This window comes from Pholcus phalangioides, unplaced genomic scaffold (genome assembly GCF_987345545.1).
Source record: "Pholcus phalangioides strain wild (caught in Gottingen) unplaced genomic scaffold, Ppha-v1.0 ptg000012l_1, whole genome shotgun sequence".
NCBI classification, from domain to species: Eukaryota; Metazoa; Arthropoda; class Arachnida; order Araneae; family Pholcidae; genus Pholcus; species Pholcus phalangioides.
In genome coordinates, this window is record NW_028301605.1 from 12,658,917 (window position 1) to 12,677,439 (window position 18,523).

An 18,523-nucleotide genomic window follows, 5' to 3' on the forward strand; every position below is an offset into this window, starting at 1 on the left:
ACTGTATTAGAGTGATGGGGGCTTTCCACAATTAGGGCCAAGGATGTCTGGTTAGTCAGCTAATTTATAATGTTTAAATCTCTCCCCCCCCCCTCCCCGAACAAACATCAGGCTCTGGGCAAATACCCCATTTGCACCAACAAAAGTCAGACACAGCTTCCGAACAGGTCATCAAAATCCTTTTCAAATCTCATGGCACACCTGAAATAATTTATGAAATTCTGAAGCCACCTCAAAAATGGTATTCTTATTGGAGTACAGTATTACTTGTTGCTGGCTTTCACTATTTTAATTTTTCCGCAACTGAATAAAATAACAGTGCACTTGGGTATCCTTAAACCTACAAAAAATATTTTTGCCAAAGATATTTCGATACCTGACCATGGTGGAACAATTGAGCTTGATGGAGTCTACAAATACAAATAAATACAAATACAATGCCACAACAGGCAAAATGCCCAACAAGGTGGCTGATAAAAAGATGCCCATAAAAATATGGATGTTATATAGTTAAAAAAAAACAGCAACCCAATTAAAAATGCAATTAACACAAATTATGAACAATATATACACATGATAAAATATTATACAACGCCCATAAAAAATACTTATGGTTGTCTTATCCTAAGAATGGATAGCTTCTCGATTTACCCCAACATGTTTATCGTATTTCTTTTTAAACGTGACAATTGTGTTACAATTTACTATCTCCGGGGGTAAGCTATTCCATTTATTAACAACCCTATTAGAGAAAAATTCCCTGCGACAACATAACCTTGCATTGTCCCTCATCAATCGATACTGGTGTCCCCTTGTAAAAGCAGTCGATTGGCGATGTACTAAAAGTTCATGGTCCATCCCATCCATCCCATTGAAAATTTTGAACACTTCGATCATATCTCCTCGACACCTGTGTTCATCCAATGTAAACATATTCAAAAAATGAAGTCTCTCTTCATAACTCAAGCCCTGTGTGCCAATAAGGACATGCGTAGCTCTTCTCTGCACCCCTTCAATAACACAGGTCTACAATGAAAAAGCTTTCTTAAAAATAATTAATGTTTTTTTATGGTTTTTTGAATGCTAATTACTGGTAAAGTAATTTTTAAATTTCACTCGTCTAGTTTTTGAGATAAGTGAAAATTAAATTTCAAAATAAATGCATAGGCAGCATAGAAAACACATTAACACTTATATAGTAAAAACTTTATAAACAAATATAGTAAACTATTTCTAAAGATATTCCAGTGAATTGTATGGTGATTTTCAGGTGCTGATTCCGAATATAGCATTGGTTTTGTCAGATAGGCTCTACTTTTTGAAATAAAGTGAAAATCTAACTTCAATGGTAATGCATAAGCAGCATACAAATCACATTTAAACTGTGCATTATGAATAAATATAGCAAAACATTAGCAAAGATATTTCATTGATTTTAGTGCCTATCATTATAATAACAGCTAGTATATAAATAAGAAGTATGTATTTATAAGGTGATAAAATAAAAATTCTAAAATATTTTGATTTGATTTAAAATATGAAACAGTTTTGTGAAAAAGCTTTACGTGACAGGAAAAAAAAGATTGCATTTTTGGAATCAGCACTGAAAATAGTATAAAAATCAGTTAGAGCAAAACTAAAAAAAGCTTTCAATAATTTTTTTTTTACCTTTGTAATCTACAAGAAAACTAAAAGTGGAAAAGCGACACGCGAAAACAGCATAACCTGGAATGAACCAAGAAGAAAAGAAATCCAAGCTTCCTAAAGAAAACCAAGGCTCACCCCAAGCTGTAGCAGCACTTGAAAAAAAAAAAAGTCTCCAACGAAATATGCTGGGTTAAAGAGAACTGCTTTAAAAATTAACTCAGAAGTTCTTTTTTTCTTTTTCCTAGAGTTATGTACAGCAATTAAAACAATGTAGCATATAACTAAAAGTTTCTCAGAAATCAATAACTATCATGGAAGAATTCCTGGGTGGTGCTCTGTAGCTCATGAAAGAGTAAGCATATCCAATATTTTGCACACAAGTGTGACAAACTAATATGTTTATGCCAATGCTAAATATTTTTATTCAGTGATGACCAAACGTCCCAAAATACTCTCTAAATCCTAAATAGATGTGATACCGATGATGGATGAAAAAGCCCGATAGGTTTCATCAGTACTGACAATTTCGAAAATCTTGTGGCATGAAACTACTTGTGATATAGAAGAGTTGATCCACTTTGCCCAAGAATATTTAGAAGACACCAACGAATAAGGCAAATACACAAAAAATAATAAAAGTCCTAATGCATTTCAACACCAATGGGTGCCGTCTTCAGAGGAAGATCTTCTCCTCTGAAGACGGCACCCATTGGTGTTGAAATGCATTAGGACTTTTATTATTTTTTGTGTATTTGCCTTATTCGTTGGTGTCTTCTAAATACTTGTGATATTTGAGTAGATTTGAATTGGGATAATGTTTTTATACTTCATCTCCTATCCGGACCATACTTTACTCAGGGCTTGACAAATAAAAAAAAAGCTAGGCAGTAGCCAAATATCTTAGGAGACAAGGACATTTTTTTAAAGAATTTTTCCAGGTAAAAAAGCCAAAATAAATTTTGTTTTTCAGTCTTGGTGCCCTTTTCCCATGTTGGCAGGAACACTCACATAAGTTCTAAACATTTTTGTGTTGTCCTCATACTCAGATTTAGTCATACTACACATGGGAAACTTTAGGCACTTACGCAGATTTTTTAGTCACCATGGCAACTTGTTGCTTGGGATTTTTCAAGTTGTGCTTTATTATCTTTATGTAAAAACTGATTACCTAATATCTCTCGGATCAAAATCACTTGAGTAATAATAATAACTAAAGCTGGGATTTTTATGACCTAAAGATGAAACATTGTTGCCGATAAGTTAAAAAAAAAAAACAGGAAATTCATGTTTTTCAACCGGTCAGCAACAACCCTTCACCTTTAGGCCATAAAAATCCAAGCCTTAATAATAACTAAATCACCCTTTTTATAAAACAAATGAAATTACACTTAGTAACCATTTGATAACTTTAGACACAAAGCGATTTGTATCAGATGACAAAATACATATTAAGAGATACATACTTTTAAAGACTTTTCATTACCTCAAAAGTTTTCTCATTCTTGCCACACTTCTATAAAAGAAACGCCACAACCCTCGAATTCCCCTTTAACTCGCCTGATTTCAGCAGGGATAATTTGCTCAGGCTCTATAATTAAAGCCAAAATTCACAGACTATCAAAACAGCTTTTTGACTGGTTACCATGGGGTTCTTATAATGCAAATTACAAGGGGTTTTTTTTTTGTCATATCTTCCAGTGTCCTCCATTGCTGCAATCGGAACTAGAGAAGTCAGTTAGCTCATAAGTTAATTTTTCATCTGGAGAAAAAGAAAAGGAAGTGCGCAAATGTATTTTGACAGGTAATGTTTCTCGAGTTCCTAAAATGTGCCACAAGTAACAACAGAGTAACAATGAAGGCTGTGGCAAAAAAAAAATGTTTTCAATCTGCATTGATACGTTTGAAGTTGAACAAACACTCTGTAGAAGATAACTTCCACAGGGTAACTAATAAGATAGAAAACTCTGCAAAAACTACACATATTATGAGGTCTATTACTCTTGTCCAACATGTAGGGATTTCGCCTTATTGGCTTTCCCTGGTCGCATTCTCTTGGTGACCCAGTCACATCCTTCTGGAGATTTTTCATTATGCTAATGGTTAGATTTTTATCAACTAAACAGCATGCAACAAATTTGCAATGAACGATTTTGTATTCAATGCCTAGGGTTTCCATTTCCCATTGGCCTGCGTGTATATTTGTGCATTTTTCTTTGAAAATATGTTAATTACTCGTCGTTGTTGCCAACAAAATGTGGCCAGGAAAAAGATCAGCTTTGGTTCAAGGAAAGAACTCATGTGTAGAAAATATATCATGGAAATTTTTATCGCAGAACATTTTCTGTCAGCTGATGGCTTGATGCAGAACAATGCAAGAAATTCTGCTTTGGGGGAAAATATGATGGATAAACATGTACGTTCATTAACATTTTTTCAAAATTTGTTTTTTTCTGAATTTTCACAGATCTAAACACTTTCTATGCCCAAAAAGTTCGGATTGACAGAGCTCGACCGATCTTCCAGTCAAGTCATAATTGACCTACATTCCAATTAAAAGTAAATAGAGTGCAAAAGCATGAACAAAGTACCGACAATATTTGCATGGTTTTCATGACAGAGGCCTCTCACCCTGAGGGATGCAGGATAGATTTACTGCATTTTACCACAGAAAATATCCAAGATAGAGGCCTGTAAAAAAATGTAAATTTGGGTGACCTCAGGCCCATAACTGGGCTGGGGGCAAGTTACCTCTTGAAACTGCACTTACTCACAGGCATTTTGCTTTCCTAATGGTATTACTGAATTGTCATAATCTAACTAATGGGAAATGCATTAATAAATCTATGTAGGTACTTAAAGCCATTTAAATTATAAAACTTGTTTTCCTGATGCTCCATTATCATAAACCTGAAAAAACCCTGAAATTTAAAAAAAAAAAAACCTAAGCTTTTGCCAACCCTGGCTGCAGAACATCACTTTGCCCAAGGTGGGGGGGGGGGGGGCGCCATGGTTCTGTGCAAACATTGCCCACTTTCTCAAGAATGCATAAATATTGTACACCCACAATGAGTTGACCTCTGGCTACATCATGAAATATCACGATGGCGTTTCCATTTATCTTCTGTAAAAAGGTCGCAGGGAAAAGGAACGGGTTGGTATTTTCCGTTGGCATCTTTTGCGCTATTTTAGCGAGTTTCCCCTCCTTGGAAAGTGAACTCTCCATTTGTGCATCAAGGTCAGAGGCCAACTCAGTATGGGCATACAATTTCAATCATAACAAAAAAAATTCCCCAAACTTTCTAACTAAACATCTTTGACCCCTTATCACAAGGACCTCCCGATTCCTGCTCTATCCAGGGGCTTCTTCATCTTTGAGTCTAGTCTCGCTGGTTCCCAGCAGAGGACAAAGTTTTTCCTCACACCTGAGGCAGATATTTGCGGTTTTGCCACCTGGGCTGGTTTGTGTGGGTTACACAAACTTTGCCACCCTTCCCCAATTCTAGTTTAATTTTCTAAACCATTTATTTCTCTATGCTAAAAAGCCACCCCCCCCCCCCAATATGCCTTTGTCTCTTATTCACTCATTTAGTCACTCACATGCTTGCACATATTTTTGATCACATATGCTTCAACGTGCTCTTTTGGTATTTTACTGACCTGGTCCCTTACTCTTTAGATCACTCACACACTTGCAGTCTCTGGGTCCCTCTTCTAGTCATTCACCAACATAGCTACTTGCTCTGTAGGTCACTCTTTTGGTCATTCAACTAACAGGGTTCCCCCCCCCCTTTGCTCTGTAGATCACTCGTGTGTTTGTAAACCACTCTTGATCACTCACTCCTTTGGTCTATAGGCATACCCTATTAGTCATCACTGACCTGGTCCGTCCCTCTCGGGGTCACTCACTGACGTAGTCCCTCGCTCTCCACGCCGAGGCTGATGTATGGTTTGACCGCCTGTGGAATATACGAATTTTGCTGAACTGGGAATTATAGCCCGCTTAGGCCCCCCCCCCTCCTCCTCCTCCTGTAAATACGCTTTTGCCTGACACTAGAAAATCCAATATAGGGGTCTCGCTCAAAAATGTGTATAACAGTCGGTCTGTCAACTGACTGATAGATATATAGATGGCATCACAATCATTAAGATCTATAAACTAAATCACTGGAATATCTAAGTTGGGGGGCTTACTTGAAATTCCACCTCGTACTGATCGTCGCAGAGCTTACGTCGAGCTTCAAGATCATCGACGTGATCCAGAAAATTCTTCAGAACAGTTCGTAGTGGAGTTTTCATCTTACTAGTCGTCTACTAGACACTTCTTTATTTACAGTGTCCGATGCTCAAAGACGTTCCGATTCCCGCGACGTCACCCATTTTTTCCGTCTCACGAACGATTACTAGACGTCCCACAAGCGTGAACTAAAGCCATCAAAGAAAAAAAGACGTGCCCGCTTTTTATCGTGGCAAGTAATTAAATAATTTCAAGTAAGTTACATCACCGGATACACATGCACACCCATCATCCATACTCCGCAAACACCACTTACGGATCTGTTCATAACAACGCGCGCCTGGAGCGGGATTCACGGGCAGTAGCCAATCGGTGCAGAAATCATTGTTGTAAGTGTCACTTGGTTAAAGTAATTCTCACTGCGATTGGTGGAATTTCCGCTGTGGAGCAGACGTGCGTTTGAAGGAACGTATTGCTATAATACCGTTCTGTTCGAGGGAGAGATTTATAAGGAGAAGGTCACTCCGTCTGGTTAGTCATTTCCATGCCCGGAAATGAAAAAATAAGAAAACCACAATTCACATGAAATGCATTTTTTCTATAGATTTGTTCTTTTTCATCATGAAATAATTAATAAATATATATATCATACTATCAAAAAGTGAAATTTTATCTTTATAAAAGTAAATTTGTGTCTCAATTTTTGTTTGTATCTTTTGTGACTGTTTAACAACAGTCATCTTTCGTGATCAGATTGGGATTTAGAAAAGGAAACAAAAATGCTTTAGCCGAGGTTCGAACTCAGACTCGAGCAGTTAAAGGCTTTATGTGTTAATCACATTGTATTAATGCAGCTTAGTTTTACTCCAGGCTACAACAACGTTAACGTAAGAGTTTTTAACCTATGAGTCGCGACCTCCTAACCAGATCATGGCCCGCCGCTCTGTCTTAATCAGGAGATTCTAGCAGGTGGTCGATCTAGCCTATGCTGGAAAATGTGCGTGTGTTAAGAACTTAACGTGAAGTTTGTTTCTGTGTAATGCTTGTTAGATTGCTGCCATTTGCCATCGATTTAAGGATTTATCAAACTATGAGGGGAGTGTGATGATTGAATATTTGTACCACTGTAGGTAGCTTGTTGTTATCTGTAGAGAGAGTTTTTAACGGGAAGATCGGCTCACATTCGCTCCTCGAAATGTGGAACCACTGTAAACTACGGGTTGTGACCCAGAACTGGTTTATAGAGGCTTCTGAGAGTGGGGGGGGGAGGGGGGGAGGGGGCGACATATTTATTTTACAACCTATTTGTTGCGCCAGTGGTTTCGGGCGTGTTGGCGATTTCGGTGACGTGGGCGAGGTTCCAGATATTTTTGGGGCCTCTCTTGAACCGTGATTTTATGTAAAGTACTTTTCGGCGTCAAATGTTTTCACAAAAAACATGAAAAACTGAAAATAAATCTTGGAAATTGAAAATTTGTGAGAATTTGAAATCAATGAAAAAAATAGGCAATTGAGAAGAATTATTGACAATTGATTGAAAATTAATGAGAAAAATAGTTGAAGAACTGGTAAAAACTTACCAGTTCCAGAACTTCAGAAATAATGAACATTCAGAATAAATGAAAATTCAGAATTTATGAGAACTTTTAGGTAATAAAAATTACATTATTTTAGAATCAATTGAAAATAATTGAAAATTAATGAAAGAAATAATTTCAGAATTCATGGAAGAAATAATTTCACAATTTATGAAAGAGAGAAATAATTTCAGAATTTATGAAAGAGAGAAATAATTTCAGAATTTATGAAAGAGAGAAATAATTTCAGAATTTATGAAAGAGAGAAATAATTTCAGAATTTATGAAAGAGAGAAATAATTTCAGAATTTATGAAAGAGAGAAATAATTTCAGAATTTATGAAAGAGAGAAATAATTTCAGAATTTATGAAAGAGAGAAATAATTTCAGAATTTATGAAAGAGAGAAATAATTTCAGAATTACTGAAAACTTTCAATCGTTTTGGGTACCTTGTGCAATTTGGGGTCAAGGAGGGCTCAGCCCCTATTGGCCTGCCAAGGACTGATTTCACTAATTTCGCAAACTGTAAATTTTGTTAATCAGGAATATTTGACATTTTTGAATTAAAAATTGACCAATTGGTTGCGAAAATGATCATGTTGTTGATTTTGGGTAGTGGATAAAAAAGCTCAAGAACGGTTGGTCTATCGCACGACCATAATCACTGCTGTGGACGCTATTTGAAAAGACATTATCACGTAACTTAGCGTATGTTTATCTATTGATTCGAAAATTATGTCTTTTTTTTAGCGTAAAACCACCACTCCGAAGATAGGTTTACTGCTAGTACAAAGAGGAATCAATATCGAAGGTAAATTTCATTTATGAGTTGTATTGAAGTAGGAAAAAAAAAATTGTGCACTGTGCTTTGATGAATAATTGTACATAATTATTCAAAATTTTCAATGCTTCCAACGTAATGCCTAGCAAGCAATTAAATGTTCCTTTTATCACCTCGTTTTTCTGAGGCCTACATAGCTAAAAATACCTGCCTACAATTTACATACTTTTGAAAATTATAACCAGAGGGCTGTAACTAAGCTGGGTGACCGGGGCACTGCCCACAGGACTCCGAGCTGAATAGAGGGCCCAGAAAAATTTACACTTATTTTGCATAATAATAACCTTTTCAAGAAAGGCCCTCCAGTAAAAGTCTGTCCCAGGGCCCCGAAAAGTCACACTACGGCCCTGCCAGATCTAATAATCAAGAAGCCCCCCCCCCCTTGGCACACTAGGACCCGGGCAGTGGAAGGTGGATCCATACGTTAAGATGGCACTGATTTCATGGTAATGCAGAGCCTAAATGCAGTGCCCCCCCCTCCCTGCTCACCCAGGCACGGCCCGTGGGCCTCAAGGGGAAAAAAAGGACCTCACAAAAATGAGACCTGGTTGAAATTTTCGAGAATTTGCTAGGTAGGGTCTCAGAAAAAACACTTGGTCCGGGACTTACGATGCTCTTGAGACAGCTCTGACTAAATGCCTATTCAATAATGAACGAATAAGCAGGGCCGTCTTAAAAACATCATGGCCCGCGGGGCGGAGCGATTTTTGTGAGGTCCCCCACGTATCTGGCTAGAAATGTCTGCCTACCAATTTCGCATACTTACTCTCGAAATTTTTAATTACATCCAATTTTCATGAGGCCAACCAGGCTGTGTCCTGGTGGGCCCCATGTGTTAAGGCGGCACTGCGAATGAGTTCTTTGTACTAGGAGTGTTCAAACCTTTCAGTCTATGGATCTGATATGTACGATGGCTGCCTCTCGCGGGTCACCATATTGAAATGAGTGGTATCCACTGGAAAGATGGGCCTTGGGGAAGGGGGGCAGGCGGGAGATAAATTTCAGTCTAGGGCCCCGGCTCCATAATATGGAGGCTATGTGTAGGCATACGGGTGTAGTTATCATGTCTAAGCATTTTTCCCACCCTTTGATCTATCACCACTGAAATTCCCAGAATGCGTGAACTGAAGTTGCCTCCAAGCAGGGCAGATGCTGTATTCCAGTACAATATGGGAAAAGTGAAAAAAATAGCTCTGGAAGAACAAAACCCTAGCATCACGAATATTACCGGGCCTTCAAATAAAAGAAGAAATCAACCAGGCCGTGGGGTTCCAAAGGTTAAGAACTGTACTTGCATTATTAGATTAATTTTTTTTTCATTCTTCATGCATTATAATGTATGGTTGCTGTATTGCTTCATTTCAATAGCTTCGATTGATCTGGAAGAAATGAAGAAGAGGATTCTTCTTTTTCTTACGGTTCTGGCGTCGGCCATGAAGCTCGGGACTACCTACGGACGGTATCGAAGTGAACTGAACTTCATCCATTGCCTGTGCAGTACGTAGCTATACATTTCTGTTATGTATCCTGCACTGTCATCTTCGCAAACACCTATCAATATTACGCAGCCGCAGTGGCGTATGTACAGGAAGGGGCTTAGTGGGGCAGCAAATTTGAAGAATGAGTGGTCAAGAAAATCAGTAGGATGGGAGAAGAGCGCCAAAATTTGTCGCACAATAAAACTTTAAATCCATCTCTGATTAGAAAGCGACGGACCAGGTCAGTGAGTGACGAAATGGGTGACCTAGAGAGTTTGGAAGCATGTGAATGACCAAAAGAGCTACCTAGAGCGTGTGTGAGCATGTAAGAATGAAAGACTAACCAAGAGACCGAGGAGCCACGTCGGTGAGTGACCTGCAGCGTGTGCAAGAGTGACGTGGGGGTGCAAGGGACCAGGTCAGTGAATAACCAAAAGAGTGACACCTGGAGACCGAGGGGCCAGGTTAGTGAAGTAACAAAAGAGTGACCTATTGTGTGAGCAAGAATGTGAGTGACCATGGCTTCCACATTCTAGAGCAGTGCCCCTATGCTGGGATCCTTGACGGGTCCCCAAGCCAGACTTTTCTATTATGAATTTAGACCATGAAAAAAAATATGGTGTCCTGTCAGCCACACTCTTGTGAGAGCCATGCGAGAGCCCGGAACAGTAACCAGGGGGCTCGACTAAAATCTCAACCCTAAAGCTTACGCTTTCTTCCTGGAGCTCAATACACACGTAGTAACACGGGTGGTGGGGGAATGGTGAAGCGTGTTTGTGAGAAGGGGGGGGGGGAATTCGAGGTATGAGTGGTCAAGAAAATCAGACTGGAATGAGAGAGGGGCGTCAAAATTCATGAAACCCACAGGTGGCAAAACCATAAATGTAAATGCGCTTCTGCACACCCACTTCTACGCTGTGACATTCCAACCTGTGGGTAAATTAAACCAAACACTGGTCGTAGGTAGCTGCAGCCTTGACGTGGTTTAGCATTCGTACCCGTGGGTTAAGACTCTCGCGCTCTCGCCCGTATGCCAATCCGCTGATTAGCAACCTGTTGGCAGGGCCGTCTTAAGAGCATCATGTGTCCCCGGGTTTCGATTTTTTTTCTGAGCCCCCCCCCCCCCCCGTACCTGGCTACAAATGCTTACCTTCCAATCAACATGCTTACTCTCGAAAATTTTAAAAATCTTATTTTCTCATTCCTCCTCTGCACTCAAGGCACTCTCCCCGGGCCGTGAGCGGGTGGGCCCCATACGTTGAGACGGCCCTGCCTGCTGGTCAATGTGGCACCCAAGAGCACTCGGTGATTATTCCCGATTTAATGCTGTCACGTTGCTAATCAACACCTCAATTAAGCAATTACTCAAAGATTAACATTACGAAGATTTGAGGGTAAGCATACGTCAGAGTTGCCGGACGGGTGCTCTTCTGTCGCAAATGGACATTGACAGTGCTCGAAAAACACGTTTAAATACATGTACTTACTTTCGATAATTAAACAGATCTCATATTACCATGCTTCACGCCAAAATATTTCAATTGATGCGACTTTCTTGTCTGCAAATTTGTAAAAATTATATTATTGTTATTCTCCAGCTACCCCATCGGAATATAAGGAGCCAAGACTTCAGTGCATGGACTCGTTGGTACCACAGGGCAACCGAAATAAAGTAAGTGCACATGACACTCACTGATGTTCCATTTTTATTTCATTAAATTAGATATACTGTGTTTAGTGAGGAAAAACAACGTGAATTCGGAAAGTGGTGACCGTATTTCTTTGAAACAAATACGGGACGTTGAGATACCGTATATACCGTGTGTATATGTTACTGCCAAAGCCAGAAATTGGCCAATTCGCGGCGGAGCCGGGCGCTTCGCGAACTGGCCAATTTCGATAAATATTGACCCGGTAACTGGCCGGTGATTCCTGGCCAAAGTCCGATAACTAAAAGACATGATTCGAGATCATCGTCAAGTTGGCATATGTTTCCGTGATGATTATGCCCACGTTAGTTATGGCAACCCATCAAACGCACTCACGATGCGGTAATTATTTTTTACCCAAAATTTGGCAAAAAAAAAAAAAAAACTATATTGCAGTGTTTCCCAACCTTTTGGAATTCGCGGTACCCTCGAGAATAACGTTAGAAACTTGGGGCACCCTTCCTTGAATACACACAAACTGCAGTTTGCTACAACAAAAATTGCCGAGTAAAAATATATCAATAAAGTTTTGTGCTTTTAATCATTAAGGGGCCGTTCAAGTATTACGTAAGGAAATTTTTTTGACCCCCCCCCCCCCACTTGTCAGCAAAAGTAAGCAAAACGCTGACTCCCTCTCCCACTTGTCAGCAAAATTTCGTCATCAGCTCTGCCTCTCTGATTCGGGCGACCGCTTCAGACTCTCCCATCCACACTCGTCTTGTATATGACCGATGTTCGATGCGGATGGAGAGAGGTGGCCACGGGAGAGTCAACATGAGAGGTGGTGGCCCAGGAGAGTCGTCTTCTGTAATCTGGCAGGGTAGAGGTTGACGTTAATTTGGTATGGAAAATATTGCATGCCCCCCCCCCCTCATGTTCCGAGAGGAGACTCGTCTTTTGCGTCTATCTGGCCCCCAGTACCTTGAGAAAAAAAGCCTCGTTTTCGACAACTTTTTCCCGAACTTCCTAGTTTCGACCCACCTGATTGGTCGCGGAAGTGTCACATGACACCAGTGTCAGGCTTTCGGCAAAAGCCCGCGAAAAAGATGACTCACTAGGGAGGGGAAAGGAGCAAGAAAGAAATGGCCAAAATGCGTGTCTAAACCAATGCCGTTTAAACGCATGGGGCCCACCCGGGTACGACCCGGGGGCCCTCAAGGAAAGAGGGGCCTCAGAGAAATTAGAACCGGTTGAAATTTTCGAAAATTTGTCAGGTAGGGCCTCATTCGGCCTGGAGCCCCATCATGCTCTTAAGACTGCCCTGGTCTAAACATGATTTTTCAAAAATCTGGAGTTTTTGTGCGCCCGCACGTGGTATTTTGTGGAAGAGCCACACTCTTGGGGCCAAGGAGCTGCATGTGGCTCGCGAGCCGTGGTTTGCCGACCATGGATTAGGGCAGTGGTTCTCAACCGGGGGCTATATGACCTCAGGGGGCCACGGATGAAAATCTGGCGAAAGGGGAGCCACGGCTACGGATACGGAGGCCACGAAGAAGTTTGTGGAATTAAATTTTTTTAGTCACTCTGACTAAAAAAAATTTAATTTCAAACGAAAAATGCATAGAATATATTTTTCGCAATTTTTCCCCATTCAAGTAACATTAAAATGAGGAAGGAAATAAAAAAAAAGCGTTGCATGTAATCTCGGTGGGTTTGGGGATGACAGTGGACCCTGACAAAAACTATAGAAGAGGTTTAAAGGAAAATGGAGTAACTGTAAAAACAGAAAGTTGTGTGCGCTCCAAGACTTTTCATTCAAAGAGGGCTGCCATGAAGAAAGCAGACAAAGATTTGTTGACCATTCATTGACATTCTTTTGAGTGCTGGTAGTAAATGTAATCCAAGAAGTAGATGGGTGAAAAATGAAAGCTTTTAAAAAAACCCATCGTTTTCATGCAGTTACAGACGGATAGCCATGTAGCTTAGCACGAAGCTATCTTCGACCGGCACTGAGTGGTCTGATCATTGATCATTTTTGTCGCACCACGGTCATTTTCTGAACGCGAGGGCTAATTAGACCCCGGGACCTACAATTTATTGCCGATTCCGAACGGCAGACTTGTTTCTTATACTCATCGAGAGGTTGGTGCGCTAACCCCTCGATGGGGGACTCATTGCGGTAATAATTTTCCCTTGCGGTCAAGTCGCCATTTTTTGTTGTACCTCTGTGTCAGGAAGTTTTTCTGACAAGGACAAACCGGGTATCGAACTCGCGACGCCTCTAAACCTGAGTGGTCTGATGGGGAATATATTTATAAAAATCTAACTTTTTATACCATCCCCGTGTGCCAAAGAACCCAATTAAGAAGTTGTTTCTCTGTCTTTTCCGATGACAACTAAAATAATTTCACGTTTCTAAGTGCAATATTCACCGAGATATGCAAATTCGAAAAATTGACGAAATTTGGGGGAAAAAAACAGCATTAAATGCGGGTAAAATGGTTTCCTCGCATTTAATGATGTTTTTTCTCCAACCTTCTTCGAATATCTCAGTGAATATTGCAGTTAGAAACGATGATTTTTTTTGTTGGAGACCGGGAAACAACTTTCCAATTGGGTTTTGGGGCACAGGGTGTCCACATAAAAAGTTAATATTTTTATTTTAATAACTATGTAACCCCTAGCAACATGAATCAAATATCTGAGTACTACACATTATTCAGGTACTTTTTCCAACTGGAAGTATGCCTCTAGGACCAATGGTTCGCCAGTAAAATGCCATATGCCCCGTTACCTATGCGCCCTGTACATTAAATATAGTACGGACTGTTATGTGAAATATTGTGTTGTGTTTAAGCCAACTCGCACGTTACAGATACAGATAGATTAACGTCCTCTATGCCTGCTAAGGGCTTTAGGACAGCTTTAGTTCAAAACGTCAGAGTGCAATCTTGTATAAAAACATTTGCGAAGATGAACAGGAACAACAGAACTGTGGGGAACAAAGTACAATGAAGAAACAGTCTTAGCAAAAAAAAAACAACAAAACAAAACAAACTGGTAGATGATGCAAAGAAAAAAACCCACAAAAATCTCAGCTTCTAGAAAAATGAAAGCAGCCAATGTTAAAAACGGTTACATTTTCCCATGAAAATTTCAAATTCCTTGATCAAAGTGCTCGGAGTCACTTCAATGAGTGTGTGCCAGTCAGATATCTGATTATTACCAAGGCCTACATTCTGCAGAAAGCATTCCCTAAAAATTGACCATTTAGGACACGTAAATAAGAAATGATTGTTAGATTCACAATTGTTGCCACAGATACAGATAGGTGAACTTATTTGATGAATCCTGTGAAGGTAACCATTGGTAGGTGCTCTGTTGGTCATGAGACGATAAAAGAGTGATTCAAACTTGCGGCTAGTAAAATAGGGCGAAAATTTTTTAACAGCATCGAAGAAACGATCTGCAACTGGATAAAGGGGTTGATTACAAAAATATTGATGAATTGATGATTGCCAATTTTTGTGTGAAAGATTAATCACATCCTCGAAGTAAGCATATGTAGGGAAAACTGGATTTTCGGAATCAACTGCTGTACGTGCTAGATGATCTGCAAGCTCATTGTAGAAGACCCCCTTGTGGCCTGGACACCAAACTAATGAGATTCTTGTCGCCCGCAATGATGCTAAATATAAGGCATAAAAAGTTGCTAAAACCACGGAATGTGATTTTGGGTTGATGTTGGCGATTGCTTGAATAGCTGATTTGCTATCGGATAAAATTATGTAGTTTTCATTACTGACAATGAATTTTAGTGCTGCGATCATTATTGCAACACATTCTCCAGTGAAGACAGATGAGCAATCATGGAGCGCTGCTTGAAATGAATTACGAGTTTTTGCACAGAAAATTCCAATAGAGGTATGAGCTCCTTTTGAGGCATCTGTAGCTATAATAGTAGAACAAGACCAGAATTTTTGTTCATGTTCATAAAAAAGTTGCTTTGTGAGGAGATCATTTGATGATGTTTGAAATGGAAGAGAACTGGTTGTGAAATCAATATTGGTGATAAGCCAAGGAGGATTCGCAAAAAACAGAGGTTGAAGAGGAATAAGTAAATTGTTGTCCTTGATGAATTGAATAATAGAAGGATCCAAAATTTTAGTATGTAAGCCTTGACGGTCAAAACTGAAATTAGAACAGATATGTTTGAACACAGAGCTGTAATGGGAAGCTTTTGCTTTGATAATATGATTAGTAGCATTTTTTAACAAAAACAGTGAAAATGGAGGTTTTCCACAGATGCTGAGTAACAGAGGAATCGGTGTTGAGATTGGAAGACCAGTAGCAATGCGAAGAGATTGGTGATAGATAGCAGAACACTTTTGAATATTTTTCTTGGAGCTATTATGCCACAAGAATGAACTGTAATTCATAAAGCTTGAAGTAATGTTAGAACAGATAGCCAAAAGTTTATGCCCTTTAGCTCCACGAAGCCTGCCTGCAATCAACTTCATGATATTACAAATGTTAATGGCTTTTTTGGAAATGTGATTGATCTGGGGGCTCCAACTCAGCTTTTGATCCCAAATAACTCCAAGAATCTTGATATTTTCCTCGTAATTTATCTGAGCACCGTTGATTTGGATATTTGGGAGAAAAGGAACATTTTTTTTCGTAAAAATGCTGTAACTGCATTTTTCAGTAGACAGAACAAATCCCCACTGATCCATCCAATTTGAAACAAGGTTTAAGGCAGAATTCAATTCGTCTGAAACGACATTCAAGTCTGATTTACTGATCCAAAGAAAAATGTCATCAGCATAAATGAAGGGATGAATGGAGTTGGGAAGGTGAGAAAGAATGTCAGAAATATAAATATTAAATAGCCATGGAGAAGTAACACATCCTTGAGGCAATCCCCTTTTTAAGTCAATCCAATCTGACTGATGGTTTCTCCAACTAATGATGCATCTTCTGTCCATCAAAAAATTCTCCATCCATTTAACGAAAGTACCATGAAACCCAAAAGATTTGAGCTTGTATAAAAGAGCAGAATAGATGACAGAGTCATAGGCGCCTTTAATATCAAGAGAAACAATGACGCCAAATTCTTTGAGCCTGAAAGTATTAGAAATAAAGCATTTTAAGTCATTAAGAAGGTTTTGAGATCCAGAACGTGGTTTAAAGGCATAAATGTTCGCTGGGAAGAGTTTGTATTTTAATGAGATCCAGTTGAGTCTGTACAGAATTATTCGTTCCAAAATCTTCAGTTTTACGTTTGTTAATGTCAGTGGACGATAAGACTTAGGACAACTTGGGTTTTTATTAGGTTTGAGTAAAAAAATTACTTTTCCATACTTCCAATCCACTGGAATAGTTCCAGAGAGCCAAATTTTGTTGTATTCAGCACACAAAAGATGAATTTGATAGTCAGGAATTAAAGAGTATGATTTAGCGTTGATACCATCAGGACCTGGCGATGTGTTTGGAGTACGACGAATTGCAGATTTGAGCTCTCCAATGGTAATCGGAACATTCATCAAACTAGAGAAGTCTTGATGGGGGCCACTGAAACAGTCAAAGACCTTGTGAGTGTAATTATTTATAAGAGATGACTGGAGAAGATTTAGCTGATCCATAGGGTCCACCACTTCTAAATTGTTGACCTGGAACACAAGATGACGATCCACTTGGAGTTTAGACTGGATGAGTTTGAGTTTTCTAAGAATTGTAAAAATCTTAGGATAAGTGGCATGAATAAAAATATTTTCTGACATAAATTCCCTTTTTCGGAGGTTGAGCTCCTTCTTGAATTTTGCATTATTTTTCTTAAAGATGATCCAACACGGAGGACAAGGGCATCTCAGATATTGTCTGAATGACCTTTTCTTGCAGATGAGCAATGATCTTAAGGATGAATCAAAATACTCATTATACTGGTGAGGATGTGATTGCACCTTTTTTGTAGCTGATATGCAGGATTTTTCTACATGATCAGAAAAAGAGCAAGTATTGTCAAATGATGTCAACTTTTCCTTGAAAAAATCCCAGTTTGTGATGGCTATTTTGCGAGAAAATTTATTTACCCGAAGATTGATGTCGAGACAAATAGGCAGATGATCACTGTCGTAAAGGGAGTCACTGCTGTACCAGTTAATTTTACCCATTAAGTTTGAAGAACAAAAACATAAATCTATTGTGTTCGACGAATTGCTTGAAAAATGAGTGGCACACTTGGGTTGGATCAGACAAACTGGGTTTTGTTGAAGCCACAAAAAAAGATTTCTGCCAGCTGTGTCTGTCCGAGGACTGTTCCAAGAAGAATGGGACGAATTAAAATCACCAACAATGATGAATGGAGATGAGATTTTAGAAAGAATAGTATTCATGACTGTAGGGATTTCGGAAGTGTCAGCCAAATAGGTGTTTGCTATATGAATGTACTTGTTATGGAAATGAATCTTGATAATGATTACTTCAACGCCTTGAAGACAGAATTTATGAATAACGTGTGAAGGGTATGTAGAGCGAACAGCAGTGAGAACACCACCTCTGCCTGAGCTGTTGTCTCGGTCACATCTGTATATTATAAAGTTTGGTAAGTGGAAACGGTCATTACATGTAAGGAATGTCTCCTGGAGACAAAGTACATCATAATCTTTTTGAAACGAAGAAGGTGTAATCTCTTGTTATTGATGCTGCGCAAGTTCCATTGAAGCACCTTCAATGATGTAAACATACAGAAAATTGAATAATCTTGACTAAAGTAGAAAGAACAAAATCTTGAAAACCATGAATAGCTTATTCAATGAAGTAAAATTGAAAATGAACATATCTGCAAATCTAGCAGTTGAACACAAAAACAGTACCGACTTGTACTGAAATAAGAGAGGGGAAAAAGAAAAACAAAAAAAATTATCATTGATTATGATGGTTTGAACAGTTTCGCTTTGGTGTGACTGTAGAGGACTCTAGCAATGGCTGCTGTGCAGGAGTATCCTTTGAAAGAGGAACTTGTACTTTATTTTTCTTATGAGGCAGTTCACTGGTGAATGCGGATGCGATCAGCTCACTGTTAAGTGCAGATGAC

At 39.2% G+C, this 18,523-nt stretch overlaps 2 protein-coding genes across 3 annotated transcripts in view; one reads left to right on the forward strand and one right to left on the reverse strand.

Annotated features, from left to right (window-relative positions):
- LOC149079601 (uncharacterized) overlaps positions 1-6,195 on the reverse strand; it is a 51,113-nt gene extending 44,918 nt beyond the window's left edge. Inside the window, exon 1 of one of the 2 annotated variants that reach the window (XM_089240207.1) lies at positions 5,839-6,195. In XM_089240207.1, coding sequence (XP_089096333.1) covers positions 5,839-5,943 — 105 coding nt within the window. In that variant the 5' untranslated portion in view covers positions 5,944-6,195. The remainder of the gene's footprint in view (positions 1-5,838) is intronic. The other variant, XM_089240208.1, reaches the window with a different exon arrangement.
- A 1,993-nt stretch (positions 6,196-8,188) lies between these two features.
- The window catches only part of LOC149079602 (uncharacterized), a 29,540-nt gene continuing 19,205 nt past the window's right edge, over positions 8,189-18,523 (forward strand). Inside the window, exons 1-3 of the mRNA XM_089240211.1 lie at positions 8,189-8,270; positions 9,669-9,797; positions 11,377-11,450. The gene's annotated coding sequence lies outside the window, so the exon portion shown is untranslated. The remainder of the gene's footprint in view (positions 8,271-9,668; positions 9,798-11,376; positions 11,451-18,523) is intronic.